Consider the following 19388-nt stretch of genomic DNA (forward strand, 5'->3'; position numbering starts at 1 on the left):
CTTAGGATTAGCAATTTGGGGTCAAAGCTGTGTCATACTGAGTGTGCATAGTACTGAGAGTGAGGACTTGGGCATTTAAAGTAAACTTAGCAAAGTCTTGTCTGTTTCACTCTCCTATATCCTTGTTCAAAGATCCTAAAAACAAATAAAAATTACTGCACTGAGGTGGTTTACTTAATTTGAAATCCTAAGTGATATGAATGTGTCCAGTGGCTTATGGAGCTTGGTGGAGGTATAAATACCTGAAATGAACCCAGGAACCCATTCATAGATTGTACTAATAGGAATCACATACCGTCTTCAGGGTCCACAATTTCAACAGTTGCCATTTCTGGAAACTCCAGTACAGCCCTGACAGGGTTTGTCAGAATGATCTGGAAGGTCTCTGAAGACTCATATTCATTGTCTGATAGAATTCTCACTTTCCACGTGGCTGTAGGCTGTCCGGGATTGAATTGGACTTGTTTCTGGGTCTTTCCTTTAAAATCTTTATCTTGTTTTGCAGTTTTATCTTTGGTTACAATGCCTAAACAAAAATCAGGAAACTATGAATATAAAGCCAAGTAACTGAAGGGAATTTTTCACAGTGGGTTCTACTGTTGATGAAATGCTAACAGCTCAGAAATTGCTTCTTTTAACGTTCCCAGCAGACACTTATAAACTAAATACATATTTTGGCTGTGTGGCATGTGAAATCCCAGATCCCTAACCAGGGACCAAACCTGGGTCATAGCAGTGAAAGTCTGGAATCCTAACCACAAAGCCACCAGAAACTACCACTTTTGTGATTTTTTTTTTGATTGAAATATAGTTGATTTACAATATTGTGTTAGTTTCCTATGTATAGCAAAGTGGCTCAGTTATATATATCTATAATATATATTTCAGATTATTTCTGATTATAGGTTATTGTGAGATATGGAATACAGTTTTCTGTGATATACAGTAACTTCTTGTTGCTAATCTAGTTTATGTATAGTTGTTTGTTAATCCCATACTCCTAACTTATCCCTCATCACTCCCTTCCTCCTTTGGTAACTATAAAGTTACTTTCTGTATCCGTGAGTCTGCTTTTATTTTATATATAGTTTCATTATTTTTTAGATTTATTATTTATATATATTTCATTATTTTTTAGATTCTATACATAAATGATATAATACAGTATTTGTCTTTCTCTGTCTGACTTACTCAACCAATATTCTCTAGGTTCATTCACGTGGCTGAAAATGGCATTATTTCATTCTTTTTTCGTGGCTGAGTAATATTGTATATACATGTACTCACATATATATATATGTAAGACATTCTCTTAATCCAATTGTCTTTTGATAGGCACTCGGGCTGTTTCCACATCTTGGCTATTATAAATGGTGCTGCCAGGAACACTGGGCTACATGTATCTTTTTGAATTAGAGTTATAAACTACTTTTGGCTAAGAGAGTGTGTCTAAGCAGAGGGGCTGACAAAAAGAGGAGTGACGGAAAGGGGAACAGGCATTCATTTCCTTATTTTAGCAAATGTCTACTGAGAGCATCTGATGTGCCACACTCTGCCAGGTGCTTGGGATTCAGAAATGAGTAAGAAACTGCCCCAGCTCCGCAAAGCTCAGAGTCTCTGTGAGGGAGCAAAGGAACAGGCTGAGCTGACTCCATCTTGAAAGAGAAGGAACCTCGATCTTGCACTTTCAGTGAGCTTTGGACTGTGTGCCTTGTAGCCATGGGGATAACATACCTACAGCCGAGCTGGCCTCCCAGACTGATACACACCAGGTTCCATACCAAGGTTTCCCGTTGCTAAAAAGAATGTAATAATCTCCTATGCAGTCAGTCACCTTTGTAATCATTATGGCACCCACTGGTGCAGGCTACAATGTATAACCAGCTGACCCTCCTGATTAGGAATCATAGCTGTAACCTGATTGTATCTCCCTTTAACACTTTCCATGCTAGGTTTAAGGAATTTGGGGATGTGGGCTTGAGCAGTATACTTAAGGTATATAAGGTTTTCACAAAAGTCCACAGGGGTCCTTGGCTAAGAGGAGACTCTGCCTTGGGCCCCCTGGTGTAATAAATTGCACTCCACTATCTGCATTGTCCTTCTGAGTGAGTTGCTTCCTGGAACGCGTGGCTATAACATTTGGACTCTAGAATGTGAACCCCATGGAGGTAGAGACCTTGGGCTGTTTGTTTCACTGGTGGACTACTGGTGACTATAACAGCGATGGGCATTATTGAGTTAATATTTTGTATCTGATCATTTCTGCAGTCTCTGAGAGTATTTATCGGAGAAGGCAATGGCAACCCACTCCAGTACTCTTGCCTGGAGAATCCCATGGACAGAGGAGCATGGTAGGCTGCAGTCCATGGGGTCGCTAGGAGTCGGACACGACTGAGCGACTTCACTTTCACTTTTCCCTTTCATGCATTGGAAAAGGAAATGGCAACCCACTCCAGTGTTCTTGCCTGGAGAATCCCAGGGGTGGGGGAGCCTGGTGGGCTGCCGTCTATGGGGTCGCACAGAGTCGGACACGACAGAAGCGACTTAGCAGCAGCAGCAGCAGAGAGTATTTATTGTTTAGTCTCTAAGTTGAGTCTGACTCTGTGACTCCATGGACCATATCCCACCAGACACTTCTGTCCATGGGATTTCCCAGGCAAGGATACTGGAGTGGGTTGCCATTTCCTTCTGTAGGGGATCTTCTGACCCAGGGACTGAACACACATCTCCTGCATTGCAGGCAAATTCTTTACCACTGAGCCACTAGGGAAGCCCTTCTGGGAGGATAACTATAGGTTATCTTCTCAGACAGACATTTAGTCATGATGGCTTGATTTTTCATGCATTTACTGATTTTTTTGTTTTTATCTACTAATGTGTTTCTTTTGTGTGCGATTTTTTTTAAAAAAAACCTTTGTAGTCATATTTTTTTTAAGAAAAACTTTATTTTTACTTATTTATTTATTTGGGATCTTAGTTCCCCGACTAGGGATCGAACTCATATCCCTGTAGTGGAAGCACAGAGCCCTATCACACTCACTAGACTGCCAAGGATTTCCCCTATGCATGATTTTTTAACCATTTAAAAAATTGAAGCATAGTTACTTTACAGTGTTGTGTGCTTACTGATTTTTGATGGTGAGAAAATTGTTAGCAATTTTCCAGACAATTAGGGCACTGTTGATGGAGATGGAGAGCTGGGAATAGATTTCAGTGGTATTAGGAAATAGGAACTAACAAATTACTGAAGCAAATGAACAACAACACAATAGTGTTAAAATGCCCACTGTGAGTGGTTAAGACTCCACCTTTCAATGCAGGGAACATGGGTTCGATCCCTGTTCAGGGAATTAAGATCCAACACGTGGCACGAGGCAGCCAAAAATAAATAAATAAATACATTAAAAAAAAAATCAAGGGGCTTCCCTGGTGGCTCAGTGGTAAAGAATCTGCATGCTGATGCAGGAGACCTGGGTTCAATCCCTGGTCCGGGAAGATGCCACGTGACGCAGAGCGGCTAGGGGTAGTGCACCACAACTATTGAGCCTGTGCTCTAGAGCCTAGAGACCACAAATACTGAGCCCATGTGCGCAACTACAGAAGCCCATGCACCCGTGAGCCTGTACTCCGCATAAAGAGAAGCCACCGCAATGAGAAGCTGGCATAGAACAACTAGAAAGTAGCCCTCCCTCGCCACAACTAAAGAAAAGCCCGTGCAGCAATGAAGACCCAACACAGCCAAAAATAAGTAATTTTTTAAGAATCAAGAAAAATACTCATTGTGAGATACAAAGGTGGCAGCTGGTAGCCCCTCAAGACTGAATTGATCCTCCCCTCTCTCCACAGAATGTTCAAGAAGTATTCTAGTATCATTCGGCTTTGATTTGACACCCCTGTGAATACCCATTGGAGCACAAACACCCATGTCTCATCATTTCAGGCCTCATGATAAGGTTTAGACTCTGCAGTTGTTTGATGTGTGAAGTCAGATATCATGACCTGACACCAGTTATCATGAAAAAGCTTTACGTAAAATGAGACTCCTAGCTCCTGGTGCCACGTGCTCTGTCTCATTCTCAGAGAATCTGATCTCATGTAAAAGACACCCAAAGCTCTAATGTGTGAAAATAATTTCCAGGATAGAAGAGCAGGAGCTGACTTTTCAAAAGCGTGGAAGAAAGTCTGCATTCATCCTAGTTTGCTAACTGAGAATGGATGTCCAGTTTTGAAGTGTCTTCTTTGGTCCCATGTTGAGGTGAAGAAGATATGGAAGAGGGGTGTATCCTCATCTACACTTTATTTTTACTCATTTTTAAAAATTGGAGTATAGTTGTTGTACAATATTATATAGGTTACAAATGTACAATAATGTACATGTATGAAATAGTCACAATTTTTAAAGGTTATTCTCCATTTATAGTTATTATAAAATATTTGCTATATTCCCCATGTTGTACAGTATATCCTTTTAGCTTATTTTACATGTAATAGTTTGTATCTCTTACTCCTCTATCCCTATACTGCTCCAACACCTACAGATAACCTACTAATCTGTTCTCTGTCTTTGAATGGTTTCTTTTTTGTTATATTCACTAGCTTGTCTATATATATAGTGTGTATATATATATATATATACACACACACACATATGTACACACAACACATCTTTAGCGATTCATCTTTTGATGGACACTTTGCTTGCTTCCATGTCTTGGCAATTGTAAATATGCTGCTAAGAACACTGGGGTGCGTGCATCTTAGAGTTTTTGTTTTTTCTAGGCACATACTCAAAAGTGGAATTGCTAGGTCATATGGTAGCTATATTTTTAGTTTTCTGAGAAACTTCCATACTGTTTTCTTCAGTGTTCAGCCAGAGTTTAAACAGAGTGAGTGAGCAGTGCTATATAAATTGTGTGGGCAGGTGGCTGCTTACTTAATTTTTGGTGGGTACTGGCTACCAGGTGCTAAGGAGGTAATGCTGAATCAGGTCCGGCCACCACTACCACTGAGGGGTTTACAAGTCTTTGGGGGAGATAAAGAGGTGATTTCAATTCTGACGTATGAAAGCCATGAAAGAATAATGGAAGATAACATTATTGAGTATTTCATGTGTGCTAGGGACCATGCAAAGTCAAGGACATTTAGTTCCTTCTCAAGGGCTATAGATAATATTCTAAGCCATATCCTGGGAGCGGCCTTATAGATGCTGCCAGATGGAAGAAGTTAACTATAAGATGACCAGACAGTAGCCATGGCATAAGATGCCACAATTCTGAGAACTGGCCTCAAGAAATGGAAACAAATCCACTCTGGAATTGAAGATTAACTGTACCTAATACAATCAAGATGATCTGGCCAGACCACTGATGACCAATTTCAAGAAGACTTTCAGAGGTGACTGGGCTCTTTCTCCCTGTAGCCCCCTCCCTCTATCTATAAAAGCTCTTGTTCTCAGATCGCCAGCGGGCAGTTGGCCTTTGGACAGTCATCAGCACCTCCTCCCACCTCCACTATCGCTGGCATTGAAAATAAAGCAAACATTCCTTTCCGCTAACCTGGCTTCTTTATTGACTTTTGAGTAGTGAGCAGCTGGACCCTGTGCTCAGTAACAGATTTTGGCACTGTGCTAACATTTAGACTACTGACCCCAGCATCAGTAGGGTGAGGGGATTAGGAGGGCTTCCTAGAGCCCTGAGTAAGGTATTTCGTAGATTCTCTCCTGTGGTTTGACATGTTTGTTTGTTTGTTTAATATTTATTTATTTAGTTTTTTGGCTGCATCAGGTCTTAGTTACATGTGGACTCTAGTTACTTGACCAGGGATCAAACCCAGGTCCCCTACATTGGGAGTGTGGAGTCTAAGCCACTGGAGCACCAGGGAAGTCCCTGATGTCATTTTAAGTGACATTTTAGAGAACAAAAGAGCTGACTGTAGTTCGCATAACAACAAATATTGGGTGACTACCATATGTCCCAGGCTGTTTTGAGGGTTGACCATCACCCAAGATGTAGTTCCTGCCCTTTTGGAGCTGGAAATCTGCTGAGGGAAACAACAGTGGACAGCTGGACCCGAGATGCCTGTCAGGGACGTTAGTGCTGTGAAGAAGCGATGAAGCAGGACACGGAGATAGTAGTGTACCAGGAGATGCTGAATCAGATAGGAAGACCTTTGCACCTCTCTGAGGAGTTTAGTTCCTCTACAAATATTCAGATGACTCTGGGAAGATGGACAGTTTTTTTCCCCTGAGTCAGACAGGATATGAAAATTCCTCTTGACATAAAAACCCCAATCTTTGCCTTTGAGAAATCCCCAAGATAAAGAATCGTGGAGACAGAACCCTACAAGTAACCTCTGGGTAGTAACTGAGGCCAAGGGCCACGCAGAAATCCTGGTGCTCTCTGGCTGACCTCTTCTCCTAGGAGAACTGTCCTAACTCAGACACCCCGAGCCTGGAGAATAGACCTGGGAAAAGCTTGCCTTTCCTTGATTGCCTCTTCCCAGCCATCTCCCTCTTGGCTTCTCTCCAGTGTTTGTGGCAGGACTCTAATTAGATCCCAAAGGTCTCGGAAATTCACAAGGCCCACTTGTAAAATGAAGGCATTTTATAGTCTTCTATTTGTCTTCACAACAAATTGTGAAAAAGATAAAATGATCTCTGAAATTTCTGGCAGCTAGAGATGTTATAAAAATGTAATGCCACATTAGAGCAATTACTGTTGATTATTAGTGATGATAATGGGATGTATTATGTAGGCATTATATATCCGTTTACCCCAAAGAGGCATAGGTCTTTGTAGAACACAGAAAAATTTCACACTGTACATATCTTGGAGGAATTTATAACCTAATAGCAGGATGGAAGCAATTATACATAATCAAAAGAAATAGCTACAACTAAACACAATAATGTGTCATGTGCTCGTAAGTAATTTTTAAAAGAAATAGCTAGAACTGAGCATAAGAATTGATTCTATGGTTAAAAATAATTTGGGAAGAAACTGAGTGATTTGGGGATTGTGGTATATGGTTATGAAATGTCTTAATTTTCCTAGAGTCCTTTGGCTTGAAAGAGAAAGGGGGAAAATAGAAGAAGAAAAAATTGCTGTATATAAACCTGTAACTCACATGGAGTGAAAACCATGGCATAATTTCACACATTAATCTTTTAGAAGTTCCCCCAAATCTGATTCTCTTCCAGTCTATTCTCTTATACTTATTTTTAAGCCTTAATTTCATGTTTATGTTACCTTTTGCCAACAACCAACTCAAAGTTACTTACTGATAAAGGATGTTTCTCCAAGGAATCCTCTGCGTGTCAGGGTCACTTCTAAGAATGTGGAGTCTTCATCCACAATGTAATATACTCTTTCTCCAATGCAATCCAAGTCCAGGAGAGGTGGAAAGGTTGATTTGTTAGCTTATTTCCTCCTGTAATTGACAGGGGTCAAAGAGATGTTAGATGAACTATTGGATGAAAAAATACGAATGACCAAAGTTTACATTTTGCTTCTGAAGTCAAGAGTTTTTAAAAATAAGTGCTCATTTTTATATAGAGAGGAAAAGGGCTTTGTTTTTTTTTAGAGTGCTATGAGCACCATTTAGAGCCCTGTTTCCCCTGCTTGGTGTGGGATTATTACTGTGGGTCTGTTCCTGAAAGGCCTAAGGCACCAGAATTCTAAAGGGCTTCCCTGGTGGCTCAATTTGTAAAGAATCTGCCTGCAGTGCAGGAGACCTGGGTTCAATCCCTGGGTTGGGAAGATCCCCTGGAGAAGAGAATGGCAACCCACTCCAGTACCCTTGTCTGGAGAATCCCAAGGACAGAGGATCCTGGCAGGCTACAGTTTGTGTGGTCATAGGAGTCTGATACGACTTAGTGACTAAACTACTACTAAAAGTAGATAGTTTAATTTTATTTTTTAAAAGGTTTTTTTTTTGGCGTGGACCATTTTAAAGTCTTCATTGAATTTGTTACAATATTGCCTCTGTTTTATGTTTTGGCATTTTGGCTGCAAGGCATGTGGGATCATAGCTCCCTGACCAAGGATCGAACCTGTGCCTCCTGTACTGGAAGTTAAAATCTTAACCACTGGGCTGCCAGGGAAGTCCCAAGATTAGTAGTTTTAAATTCTATTCATTTAACACCTCCATCCTTCCCTTGCTGCCTCCCTTGTTTGCTTCCTTTCTTCATGCCCCTTTGCTTGGCTTTCTTCCTCTGCCCTCTGATTTACTACTTTGTATTATTTGTGTATCCATTTGCTCACACGCTGGTCTAGAAGTTCCTTGAAGACAGTGCCCATTTTATGTTTTCTTATTTTATCACTATAGAAACCTAGTACTGTGTCTTGAACTCGGATGTGTAAAAGTCTAAAAATTACGCAAGTAGAGGGCAGCAGACAAGGCTATAAGGTCTCTATCTGATTTTGTCTCACCCGTATTAGGTCACAGGTCTCTGCTGATGGTCAGCCTTATTGGCAATGTGGAATGTGTGTATTATACAACATTCAAAAAACTAAGATCATGGCATCTGGTCCCATCACTTCATGGCAAATAGATGGGAGAACAATGGAAACAGTTACTTTATTTTCTTGGGCTCCACAATCACTGCAGATGGTGACTGCGGCTACAAAATAAGAAGACACTTGCCCCTTGGAAGAAAAGTTATGACCAACCTAGACAGCATTTTCAAAAGCAGAGACATCACTTTGCTGACAAAGGCCCATATTAGTCAAAGCTATGGTTTTTCCAGTAGTCGTGTGTGGATGTGAGAGTTGGACCATAAAGAAGGCTGAGTGCCAAAAAATTAACGCTTTTGAACTGTGGTGTTGGAGAAGATTCTTGAGAGTCCCTTGGACCTCAAGGAGATCCAAGAATTCCACCCTAAAGGAAATCAGTCCTGAATATTCATTGGAAGGACTGATGCTGAAGCTGAAGGTTCAATACTTTGGCCATCTGATGCGAAGAACTGACTCATTGGAAAAGACCCTGATGCTGGGAAAGATTGAAGGTGGGAGGAGAACGGGCTGACAGAGGATGAGACTGTTGGATGGCAACACTGATTAGATGGACATGAGTTTGAGCAAGCTCTGGGAATTGGTGATGGACAGGGAAGCCTGGTGTGCTGCAGTCCATGGGGTTGCAAAGAGTTGGATGTGATTGAGCGACTGAACTGAACTGAACTGAATGTTCTAAAATGAGAATGTAAGCTCATAATAGGTGATGGGGATAAAGAGGGAGCAACATGCACCCTCCATGTGCCAGGCACTGAGCTAGGCAGTATAGTTTGCAAACAAATAAGAAAAAGCGGAGGCAAACAAGATGAAGGAGACAGGAGTCAGTGAACAGGCACTGACCGGACCCACGAGGACAAGGAAAGCGCCTGAGTGAACAAAAGGTGAATTTTGGAAAAGGAATGATTTAAAAATCAATAATTAAAATAATAATGGAGCAAAACAACCAAATGTGGAATTTATAGTTTGCTGAGTTTGAAAGGCATAATGCATTTATGTTTCACAATTCTATTAGGTTAAAAAAAAGAAATCATACAATAAGTGTTTTATCTAAATATTGTATTCAGGAATATTTCATTTTGATATAAATTATTTGCTAATTCTTTCAAAAATGCAATGATATAAAAGTTAAAATTAAGTTTTAAAAGCCAAAAGAAGAGATTATACATGCCTGAAGACAACTGTGAAAATGAATTTAATGAAAGCAGATGCTCAAGTAGACAAAATCAAATCCTGAAGGATAAAGTAGCAGCCATTGTCAAATGTTAATGGTTTATGGCCCTGAACTTGGAAAAAGATTTAACTGAATAGGATATTTGATCATAAATATTTAATAATTACTCAATAAAAATGTAATATTACATATACTTTTGTTTCTACTGCTGCTGCTGCTAAGTCGCTTCAGTCGTGTCTGACTCTGTGCGACCCCATAGATGGCAGCCCACCAGGCTCCGCTGTCCCTGGGATTCTCCAGGCAAGAATACTGGAGTGGGTTGCCATTTCCTTCTCCAATGCATGAAAGTGAAAACTGAAAGTGAAGTCGCTCAGTTGTGTCCAACTCTTAGCGACCCCATGGACTGCAGCCTACCAGGCTCCTCCGTACTCCATGCCATTTTCAGATAGCTTCATTGTCATAAGCATTTAGCTACTATGGCTACCTGCATAATACAACTTGATAATGTATTTGAACTCCATAAGCACTTATTCGTCATGCATTTGGAAATCATACGTATAACTAACGATTGTCACAAAGCGTCAGTTAATGTCATTAGTCATTTGGAAATGCTTCGCAGTGCCTCCTTGAGAGAAACGTGCTCCTGTGGGTTGTGACTGGATGCATACAGCTCCGGCTGCATGTCCACAGATTACAAACAGAATGGGCTTTTAAAATAGAGTTATACATTCAGGGAAAAGAGAGATAAAAGAATTAGAAAATTGGGTAAGAGAAAACATCAAATTGCATATCAGACAGATCACCATTTTCAACCTCTGTCTGTCTCCTTTTGAACTTGGAGCTGTAGGTGGCAATTTAAGAAATGTGCTTTGTTAGCTGAAAAAATGTCACATCCCCTTGCTGCACAAGAATATTGATTATTCCACTCCTATTTCTTTTGTGTAATTCACTTCTATTCGGTGATTCCTTGGCCTGCCTGGTTTTCTCCCTTTAGTGGGTGCAAATACTCATGTTCCGGGGCTGGGAAGGATAACTGTCTCCTCTTGAAATTTTCAGCTGCAAAGGTTCATGCCCATTCTCTTTTTGAGAAATGATTGGCTGTTTTTTGTATGCTCACATCAGGTTTTTCAGAAAAGAGTTGGCAAGGGTAACCCAGGGCAGACAGGTAAGCTATCAGCAGCCATGGCTCTCGCTGTGTACCTAAGGTACAGCAAGCTTCCTTCCATGCAATGCTTCTAAATCCCCTTCTTCAGTCTTTGGAAATCTGGGGACAGGTGGTGGAGGGAGAGATCTTTGTGCTTACCTGCTGGGCAGGTGTGAGCCGCAGAGGGTGGCAGGTTTTATGTGTTTTTAAAAGAGATATTTAGTATATTCTTTTCGGAGATATCCCCAAACTGTTTTGATGATATATTTGGCTCTCCATTTCAAATACTATGAACCCAACATGTTACTGCTAAGGACAACAATACAAGTTTTCTGTGCCCTTTGCCTCCTTCTTAGAGTTTTTCAACATAAACTCAGTGGAAGCAATGTGAAAAAAAATACAGATCATGAGCTTTTCTTAGCTTCTTTTGTATGCCTCAATAGGGGCATCACTATATGCTGCTTTTGGCACAAAATAAAATCACCCCCCAAATTCTCACAGCAACACTTTAGATAATAATGGTAGTAAATTTTAAAAAGTTTCTGTTTGTTAATTATATGATTACACAAATCTACATACATGATAATAAGATACAGACCCAGTATATAAATGTCAATTTCCTATTTTCCAACTATTAATGGTAGGAAAGTAGAAATACACTGATTACATGACCAGTTGCAATGCCTTTTCTGTTTGGGAGTTGGGGTTCCATATGGCTTAACTGGAAGAGAGAAAACATTGTGCCTTCCTTCTCTAGAGTGTACACGATTCAAGGAAGATATGAAACATACTGTTCATTCCAGAGAATGTAATGTAATGTAGTATAGTGTAGTGTAGTGTAATGTAATACAATGTAATGTAATATAGCAACTTCCTATTTGGAGATCAGAGTAATCATTCTCATATTTGAATACAATCTAGATAGATCCATACAAAGTGTTGGGCTAACCTCCTCTATTGAACTAAAAAATCTTTTCTTCTAAATGTATCTCACTCTATTTTCTTTTCCCTTCCCGTTCGAGGTAAACACTATATTTGATTACTATGCTTTAAGTCAGGGATGTTAGGGGTCTTTGTTCCCTCAACAATCTAGCAATTTAAATAAGTTGCCCTCGACAGAGTTCTGATTTATCATTATCAAGTAGACACCTGTGACAAATTCCAGTTCCACCCACCAGACTAATGGGGCTGTTGAGGCAGCAAGAGGGATCATGGCCCTCGGTATCCTGGAGAGCCAGTCAGTGCCTGACTAGGTAAGCACCACATCTAGGAGCATCATCTGTGTATTACATCTCATTTTCATGTTTCTAATTACTGACTGTGTGAAACAAACCATTTATCTTATTTCTAAAATATTTATTTGGCAATATCTTAATACAACTTTTCTTTCAGAGCTTCTTCCCTCTGTGTTGAGATTATTATGAGGATCAAATGTGATAATGGATGTGGAAGCTTTGGAAAAGTGTGAATTTCCCTCAACGCAGCTTGGCAGGAATCTGAGTGGGAAGAGAGCCTCCTCCATGGGCAGAGGTCATGGAGGAAGAGGAATTCTGGCAGTAAGCTGGCCAGCTGGGCAGGTGGTTCTATTAGATCAAACCACAGGAAATAATGTCAGCAATTTTGTGTAGCTCAGCTTGACACGTAGCGAGGTGTCAGGATGCAGTGAGAAGACAGCTGGACTCAGGGGAAGGAGATGGAGGCTGTGGTCTTAGGGGCACCACTAACTAGAGGGGTAGCCCTTGAGGAGATGCTTCCTTCTCAAGACCTCATTTCATCTTCTCTCAAATGAGCATGTGGAATTAGAACCTTTTCTATCCAGTTTTAATGTTTCATGATTTTTCTGCTTTTCCTTATTAGCTGGTACCATCACAGCTATAGAGAAAACATATTAACTTATTATGTCCCAGTTTGGACAAACAATAATATTACTAGTCTAAGCTGGTGTAATTTGATACATTAAATGTGAGTACTTAGCTCTCCTGAGCCCTAAGCTCAGGCAAAGAGAAGGAAATCTCTGGAAGGCACACAACCTATCTGGGCACAGAAGTGCACTGGCTTATCTAGAGGCATGATCGTCACCCCGGCTGCATATTATAACCCAGTCCTTTCATATCCATTACCTCACATGAAAATCCAATCAGCACAGCAACCTTGAAGAGGAGTGAGCCCACCTGACATTATACAAATGAATCACCTGCTTGGCAAATGAAGTACTTATGGTTCAGTAACTATGCCTCACTTGAGGTCACAGAGCAAGTCAATAAATTAAAAAATGTGAAAAGTTCTCTGCAATCTGGATCCTCTCCACCTCTCCATTCTCTCCTCCTCTCTTGCTGCCTTGGAATGTGTAAGCCAACTATACTAAGCTATGTGCAGTTTGCCGAACTCCTGGTGCTGTTTCTGAGTTCAGCTCTGAAAACTCTTATTCATCCTTCAAAGCCCAGATTGGGCATTACTTCTTGATGAGACTTCCCTGGGCGATCTCTCATCTTTGCCCCTTATATACATACTTCCTTGGTAGTGCCTCTCGTGGTACTGCAGTTAACTGTCTCCATGTCTGACTCTCTTTCTACTGCATATTTGGAGTTGACTGCTCATGGCTTTTCATAATGCAGTCCCTACCACATAGCATAGTGGTTTGGTGGTTTAGTCACTAAGTCGTGTCCAACTCTTGTGAGCCCATGGACTGTAGCCTGCCAAGCTCCTCTGTCCATGGGATTCTCTAGGTGAGAATACTGGAGTGAGTTGCTGTTTCCTTCTCCAAGCACATAGTACATAACATAGTTCCCAGCATTTAGTTGGGACTCAATAAATACCTACTGAATGATTAAATGACCAAACTAGTCAAAAGGATCACATGGACCACAGCCTTGTCTAACTCAATGAAACTATGAGCCATGCCATGTAGGGCCACCCAAGGTGGATGGGTCATGGAGGAGAGTTCTGACAAAATGTGGTCCACTGGAGAAGGAAATGGCAAACCACTTCAGTATTCTTGCCTTGAAAACCCCATGAACAGTATGAAAAGGCAAAAAGATAGGACACTGAAAGATGAACTCTCCAGATTGGTAGGTGCCCAATATGCTACTGGAGAAGGGTGGAGAAATAACTCTAGAAAGAATGAAGACATGGAGCCAAACCAAAACCAATTCTCAGTTGTGAATGTACTGATGATGGAAGTAAAGTCTGATGCTGTAAAGAACAATATTGCATAGGAACCTGGAATGTTAGATCCAAGAATCAAGGTAAATTGGAAGTGGTCAAACAGGAGATGGCAAGAGTAAACATTGACATTTTAAGAATCAGTGAACTAAAATGGACCAGAATGGGCAAATTTAATTCAGATGACCATTTTATCTACTACTATGGGCAAAGAAACCCTTAGAAGAAATGGAGTAGCCATCATAGTCAGCAAAAGGGTCTGAAATGCACTACTTGGGAGCCATCTCAAAAATGACAGAATGATCTTTGTTCGTTTCCAAGGCAAACCATTCAGTTTCACAGTAATCCAAGTCTATGCCCCAACCATTAACGCCGAAGAAGCTGAAGTTGAACGGTTCTATGAAGACCTACAAGACCTTCTAGAACAAACACCCAAAAAAAGATGTTCTTTTCATTATAGGGAACTGGAATCCAAAAGTAGGAAGTCAAAAGTTATCTAGAGTAACAGGCAAATTTGGCCTTAGAGTACAAAACGAAGCAGAGCAAAGGCTAACAGAGTTTTGCCAAGAGAACGCACTGGTCACAGCAAACACCCTCTTCCAACAATGCAAGAGAAGACTCTACACATGGACATCACCAGACGGTCAATACTGAAATCAGACTGATTATATTTTTTGCAGCTGAAGATGGATAAGCTCTATGCTGCTGCTGCTGCTGCTGCTAAGTCACTTTAGTCATGTCCGACTCTGTGCGACCCCATAGATGGCAGCCCACCAGGCTCCGCCATCCCTGGGATTCTCCAGGCAGATAAGCTCTATATAGTCAGCAAAAACAAGATCAGGAGCTGATTGTGGCTCAGATCATAAACTCCTTATTGCAAAATTCAGACTTAAATTGAAGAAAGTAGGGAAAACCACTAGAACATTCAGGTATGACCTAAGTCAGATCCCTTATGATTATACAGTGGAAGTAACATATAGATTCAAGAGATTAGATCTGATAGAGAGAGTGCCTGAAGAACTATGGATGGAGGTTCATGACATTGTACAGGAGGCAGTGATCAAGACCATTGCCAAGAAAAACAGATGCAAAAGGCAAAATGGTTGGCTGAGGAGGCTTTACAGATAGCTTAGAGAAGAAGAGAAGTGAAAGGCAAAAGAGAAAAGGAAACATATAACCACTTGAATGCAGAGTTCCAAAGAATAGCAAAGAGAGATAAGAAAGCCTTCCTCAGTGATCAATGCAAAGAAACAGAGGAAAACAATAGAATGGGAAAGACTAGAGATCTCATCAAGGAAATTAGTGATACCAAGGGAACATTTCATGCAAAGATGAGCACAATAAAGGACAAATATGGTATGGACCTAACAGAAGCAGAAGATATTAAGAAGAAGTGGTAAGGATAAACAGAAGAACTATACAAAAAAGATCTTAATGACCCAGATAACCATGATGATGTGATCAATTACCTAGAGCCAGACATCCTGGAATGCAAAGTCAAGAGGGCGATAGGAAGCATTGCTATGAACAAAGTTAGTGGAGGTGATGGAATTCCAGCTGAACTATTTCAAATCTTAAAAGACGATGCTGTGAAAGTGCTTCACTCAATATGCCAGCAAATTTGGAAAATTCAGCAGTGGCCACAGGACTGGAAAAGATCAGTTTTCATTCAAATCCCAAAGAAAGGCAATGCCAAAGAATGTTCAAACTGCAGCACAATTGCACTCATCTCACACAGTAGCAAAGTAATGCTCAAAATTCTCCAAGCTAGGCTTCAACAGTACGTGAACTGAGAACTTCCAGATGTTCAAGATGGATTTAGAAAAGGCAGAGGAACCAGAGATCAAATTGCCAACATTTGTTGGATCATAGAAAAAGCATGAGAGTTAAAAAAAAAATCTACTTCTGCTTTATTGACTACACCGAAGTCTTTGACTGTGTAGATCACAACAAACTGTGGAAAATTCTTCAGGAGATGGGAATACCAGACCACTTTACCAGCCTCTTGAGATATCTGTATGCAGGTCAAGAAGCAACATTTAGAACTGGACATGGAACAACAGACTGGTTCCAAATAGGGAAAGGAGTTTGTCAAGGTTGCATATTGTCACACTGCTTATTTAACTTATATGCAGAGTATATTATGCGAAATACTGGACTGGATGAAGCACAGCTGGAATGAAGAGTGCCAGGAGAAATTTCAATAACCCCAGATACACAGATGACACCACCCTTACAGCAGAAAGCAAAGAAGAACTAAAGAGTCTCTTGATAAAAGTGAAAGAGGAGAGTGAAAAAGTTGGCTTAAAATTCAATATTCAAAAAACGAAGATCCAGTCCCATCACTTCATGGGAAATAGATGGGGAAACAATGGAAACAGTGAGAGACTTTATTTTGGGGGGCTCCAAAATCACTGCAGATGGTGACTGCAGCCATGAAATTAAAAGACGCTTGCTCCTTGAAAGAAAAGCTATGACCAACCTAGACAGCATATTAAAAAGTAGAGACATTACTTTGTCCACAAAGGTCCATCTCATCAAAGCTATGGTTTTTCCAGTAGTTATGTATGGATGTGAGAGTTGGACTCTAAAGAAAGCTGAGTGCCAAATAATTGATGCTTTTGAACTGTGGTGTTGGAGAAGACTCTTGAGAGTCCCTTGGCCGGCAAGGAGATCACACTCCAGTCAATCCTGAAGGAAATCAGTCCTGAATATTCATTAGAAGGACTGATGCTGAAGGTGAAACTTCAATACTTTGGCCACCTGATGTGAAGAACTGACTCAATGGAAAAGACCCTGATCCTGGGTGAGACTGAAGGCAGGAGGAGAAGGGGCCAACAGAGGATGAGGTGATTAGATGGCATCACCAACTCGATGGACATGATTTTAAGCAAGCTTTGTGAGTTGGTGATGGACAGTGAAGCCTGGCATGCTGGAGTCCATGGGGTCACAAAGAGTTGGACATGACTGAGCAATTGAACTGAGCTGAACTGAAATGCCTCCTGGAGGAAAACTGACATAAATGTAGATTTGAAGAATAGGATGAGAACTGCTAATAATTTAACCTGTGTACAATCTGTAAATGTATTACTTCTATTGCTTTGCTTCATGAGAATGTAGATAATGATTTTAAAAATCTATTAGTATCATAGTATAAAACTGTAGTTTTATTCTGCATGCCTGCATGCCAGGCTTTTAGATTCTTAACTTTGAGCTTTTTCTTCTACAAAATACTATGCATATACAGTATGAAACAATCTTTAAGTTTGATTGTTTTATAGAAATCTTTAAAATGATAAAAAAAAATGCTTTACATTTCCAGAGTACCTATTATTTAAACTTCTCATAGTCAGAATTCTTCTCATGTTCTAGACATTGATCCCATGACAATGGTCACATAAATTTGTCCTTGTTTGGCATTAGAAATGAGATAGCATAAGGAAAGAAGGAGGGAAAGAAGGAAGGGAGGAAGGAAGAAAAGAAAGAAAAAGACCATTTTCCAAAAAGCCCTATGCACTGTACGCTTTAGGAAGATGTAATCTCTTACTAAACCAAGTCGCTCAGCTCCTTTTAAGTGTCTAATGACAGGACACAGGCACCAGTGTGACTATGCTGTCAGTGACAAGCGACTCAAATAGTCACCTATTCTCCTAAGAAGAAAAAGATCATTTTCACATCCCTACCCAGCTTATGAACATTGTATGCTCAAAAGAGATACAAGACTGTTCCAAGAGCAATTTGACTCATACATATTATCATAGGAAAGGAGAAGCCACATGAACTTTCACATGAAGAAAAAGAAGATCAAAAGGAAGCCTCATGAAGATGTAAAAATAAACTTCTACTGATCACAGACCAGACTTTAGAGCCAAGTGTATGGACGTGGTATTGTAAGTGGGTTTGGTCAAAACTTAGAACCCTCCAACAAATCTCTAAATGAATGGAGGATGACCTCTGGTTGAGACTTCTTCTTGAGGTTTGACAAAACAATAATTAGGGAGGAAAGACTGAGAGTTAAAGTAAACCACAGATACAACTCTGTAGCAATCTTCTCCATTGTTAGTTAGCCAGAGAGCCAACAGATGTCATTAGCCTCCTTCTTGGCAAGCACTTATCAGGCAAAGAATATAAGCTGAACTTTTCCTTCCAAGGGAAGTCTTCCATTTGTCAGCAATTCTTTTTTGCCAGACCACCAATCAACAATTGCTAGATAAATGAAAAGCTTCCACTCAACTTACAAACTCTTGGGTAGAATATTCATTTTCTAGAAAGTAAAAGTCCTTTTTAAAACAACACAAGCTATAAACAATCCCAGTGGTTTCCACTAAAGCGATCAAATGTCAAATCCATAAATCTTGTGGACCCTTAAGGAAAATAGAAAGGAAATGACTGGCAAGAATAAAAGATGGCAGAATAGGTCACAGCTCATAGGTCTGTGACAATCCGGACTGAATCCCTGATACTTGTCTATATTAATGGTAAAGGAAAATTCAGTTTAGAAAATCATTTACAGCATATTCTGAAAGTGGAAGTGTTAATTGCTCAGTCGTGTCTGACTCTCTGCCACCCCATGGGCTGTAGCCCACCAGGCTCCTCTGTCCATGCGATTCTCCAGGCAAGAATACTGGAGGGGTTGCCATTCCCTTCTTCAGGGGCTTTTCCACATCCAGGAAAGGAGCCCAAGTCTTCCACATTGCAAGCGGATTCTTCACCATCTGAGCCACCAGGGAAAAATTATTTTGATAACTTTGGATTATATGTATTATTGTTTGAATTATGTTGCTGTGTAATTGGATATGGGATACTATTATGTAATGATCAGGGGACATTTAAAATGGAAAGAAATGTTGTAACTGGGGTCAAACACATACAGAATAGTCTAGGTTTCCTGTCTTCTGTGTCTTTATTTCTCTCTTATTCCCTTTCTGATTGTGTGTGGTTGTGACAGTGTGTGTGTGAGATGTGCTTTTTTTTTTAAATTATTTTTGCTGAAGTGCACACTCGGGTTATTTCAAAATTTTGCCTACTAGTTTCCAACTTGACTACACATCACATTTGCCTGGGGAGTTGCTACAAAACATTGATGTGTAGGATTTACTTCAGACAAATAAGAGTATTTGGAGGGTTGGGAATAGACTTAAGTTTTTATAAAACTTTCCAGGTAATTTAATTAGACAAACAAATATTGTCACAAGGATAATGTATGCCTATTAAGTAATTCTGGAAGTAGGGGACCCTCCTCTTGCTTGCCAGAATGATTGAAACATCAAAAAATTTTTTAAAAAAGCCCTTTTTAGTAGGTGGTACATATGGTAAGAATTTTTATACAAGCTAAACGGTGGCTAGCAATGGGCTAATAACCTTAGACGGACTACTGGTTTAAATATATTTAGTATGACAC

The 19388-nt window shown here is 40.2% G+C and overlaps 1 protein-coding gene across 1 annotated transcript in view; it reads right to left on the minus strand.

Moving 5' to 3' along the window:
• The window catches only part of FREM3 (FRAS1 related extracellular matrix 3), a 76073-nt gene that overhangs the window by 31105 nt on the left and 25580 nt on the right, over positions 1-19388 (minus strand). The window contains 3 exon segments of the mRNA XM_081543637.1: positions 296-526; positions 7280-7361; positions 7364-7428. Coding sequence (XP_081399763.1) covers positions 296-526; positions 7280-7361; positions 7364-7428 — 378 coding nt within the window.

Source organism: Giraffa tippelskirchi, chromosome 11 (genome assembly GCF_054371585.1).
Source record: "Giraffa tippelskirchi isolate mGirTip1 chromosome 11, T2T-mGirTip1v1.2.pri, whole genome shotgun sequence".
NCBI lineage: Eukaryota > Metazoa > Chordata > Mammalia > Artiodactyla > Giraffidae > Giraffa > Giraffa tippelskirchi.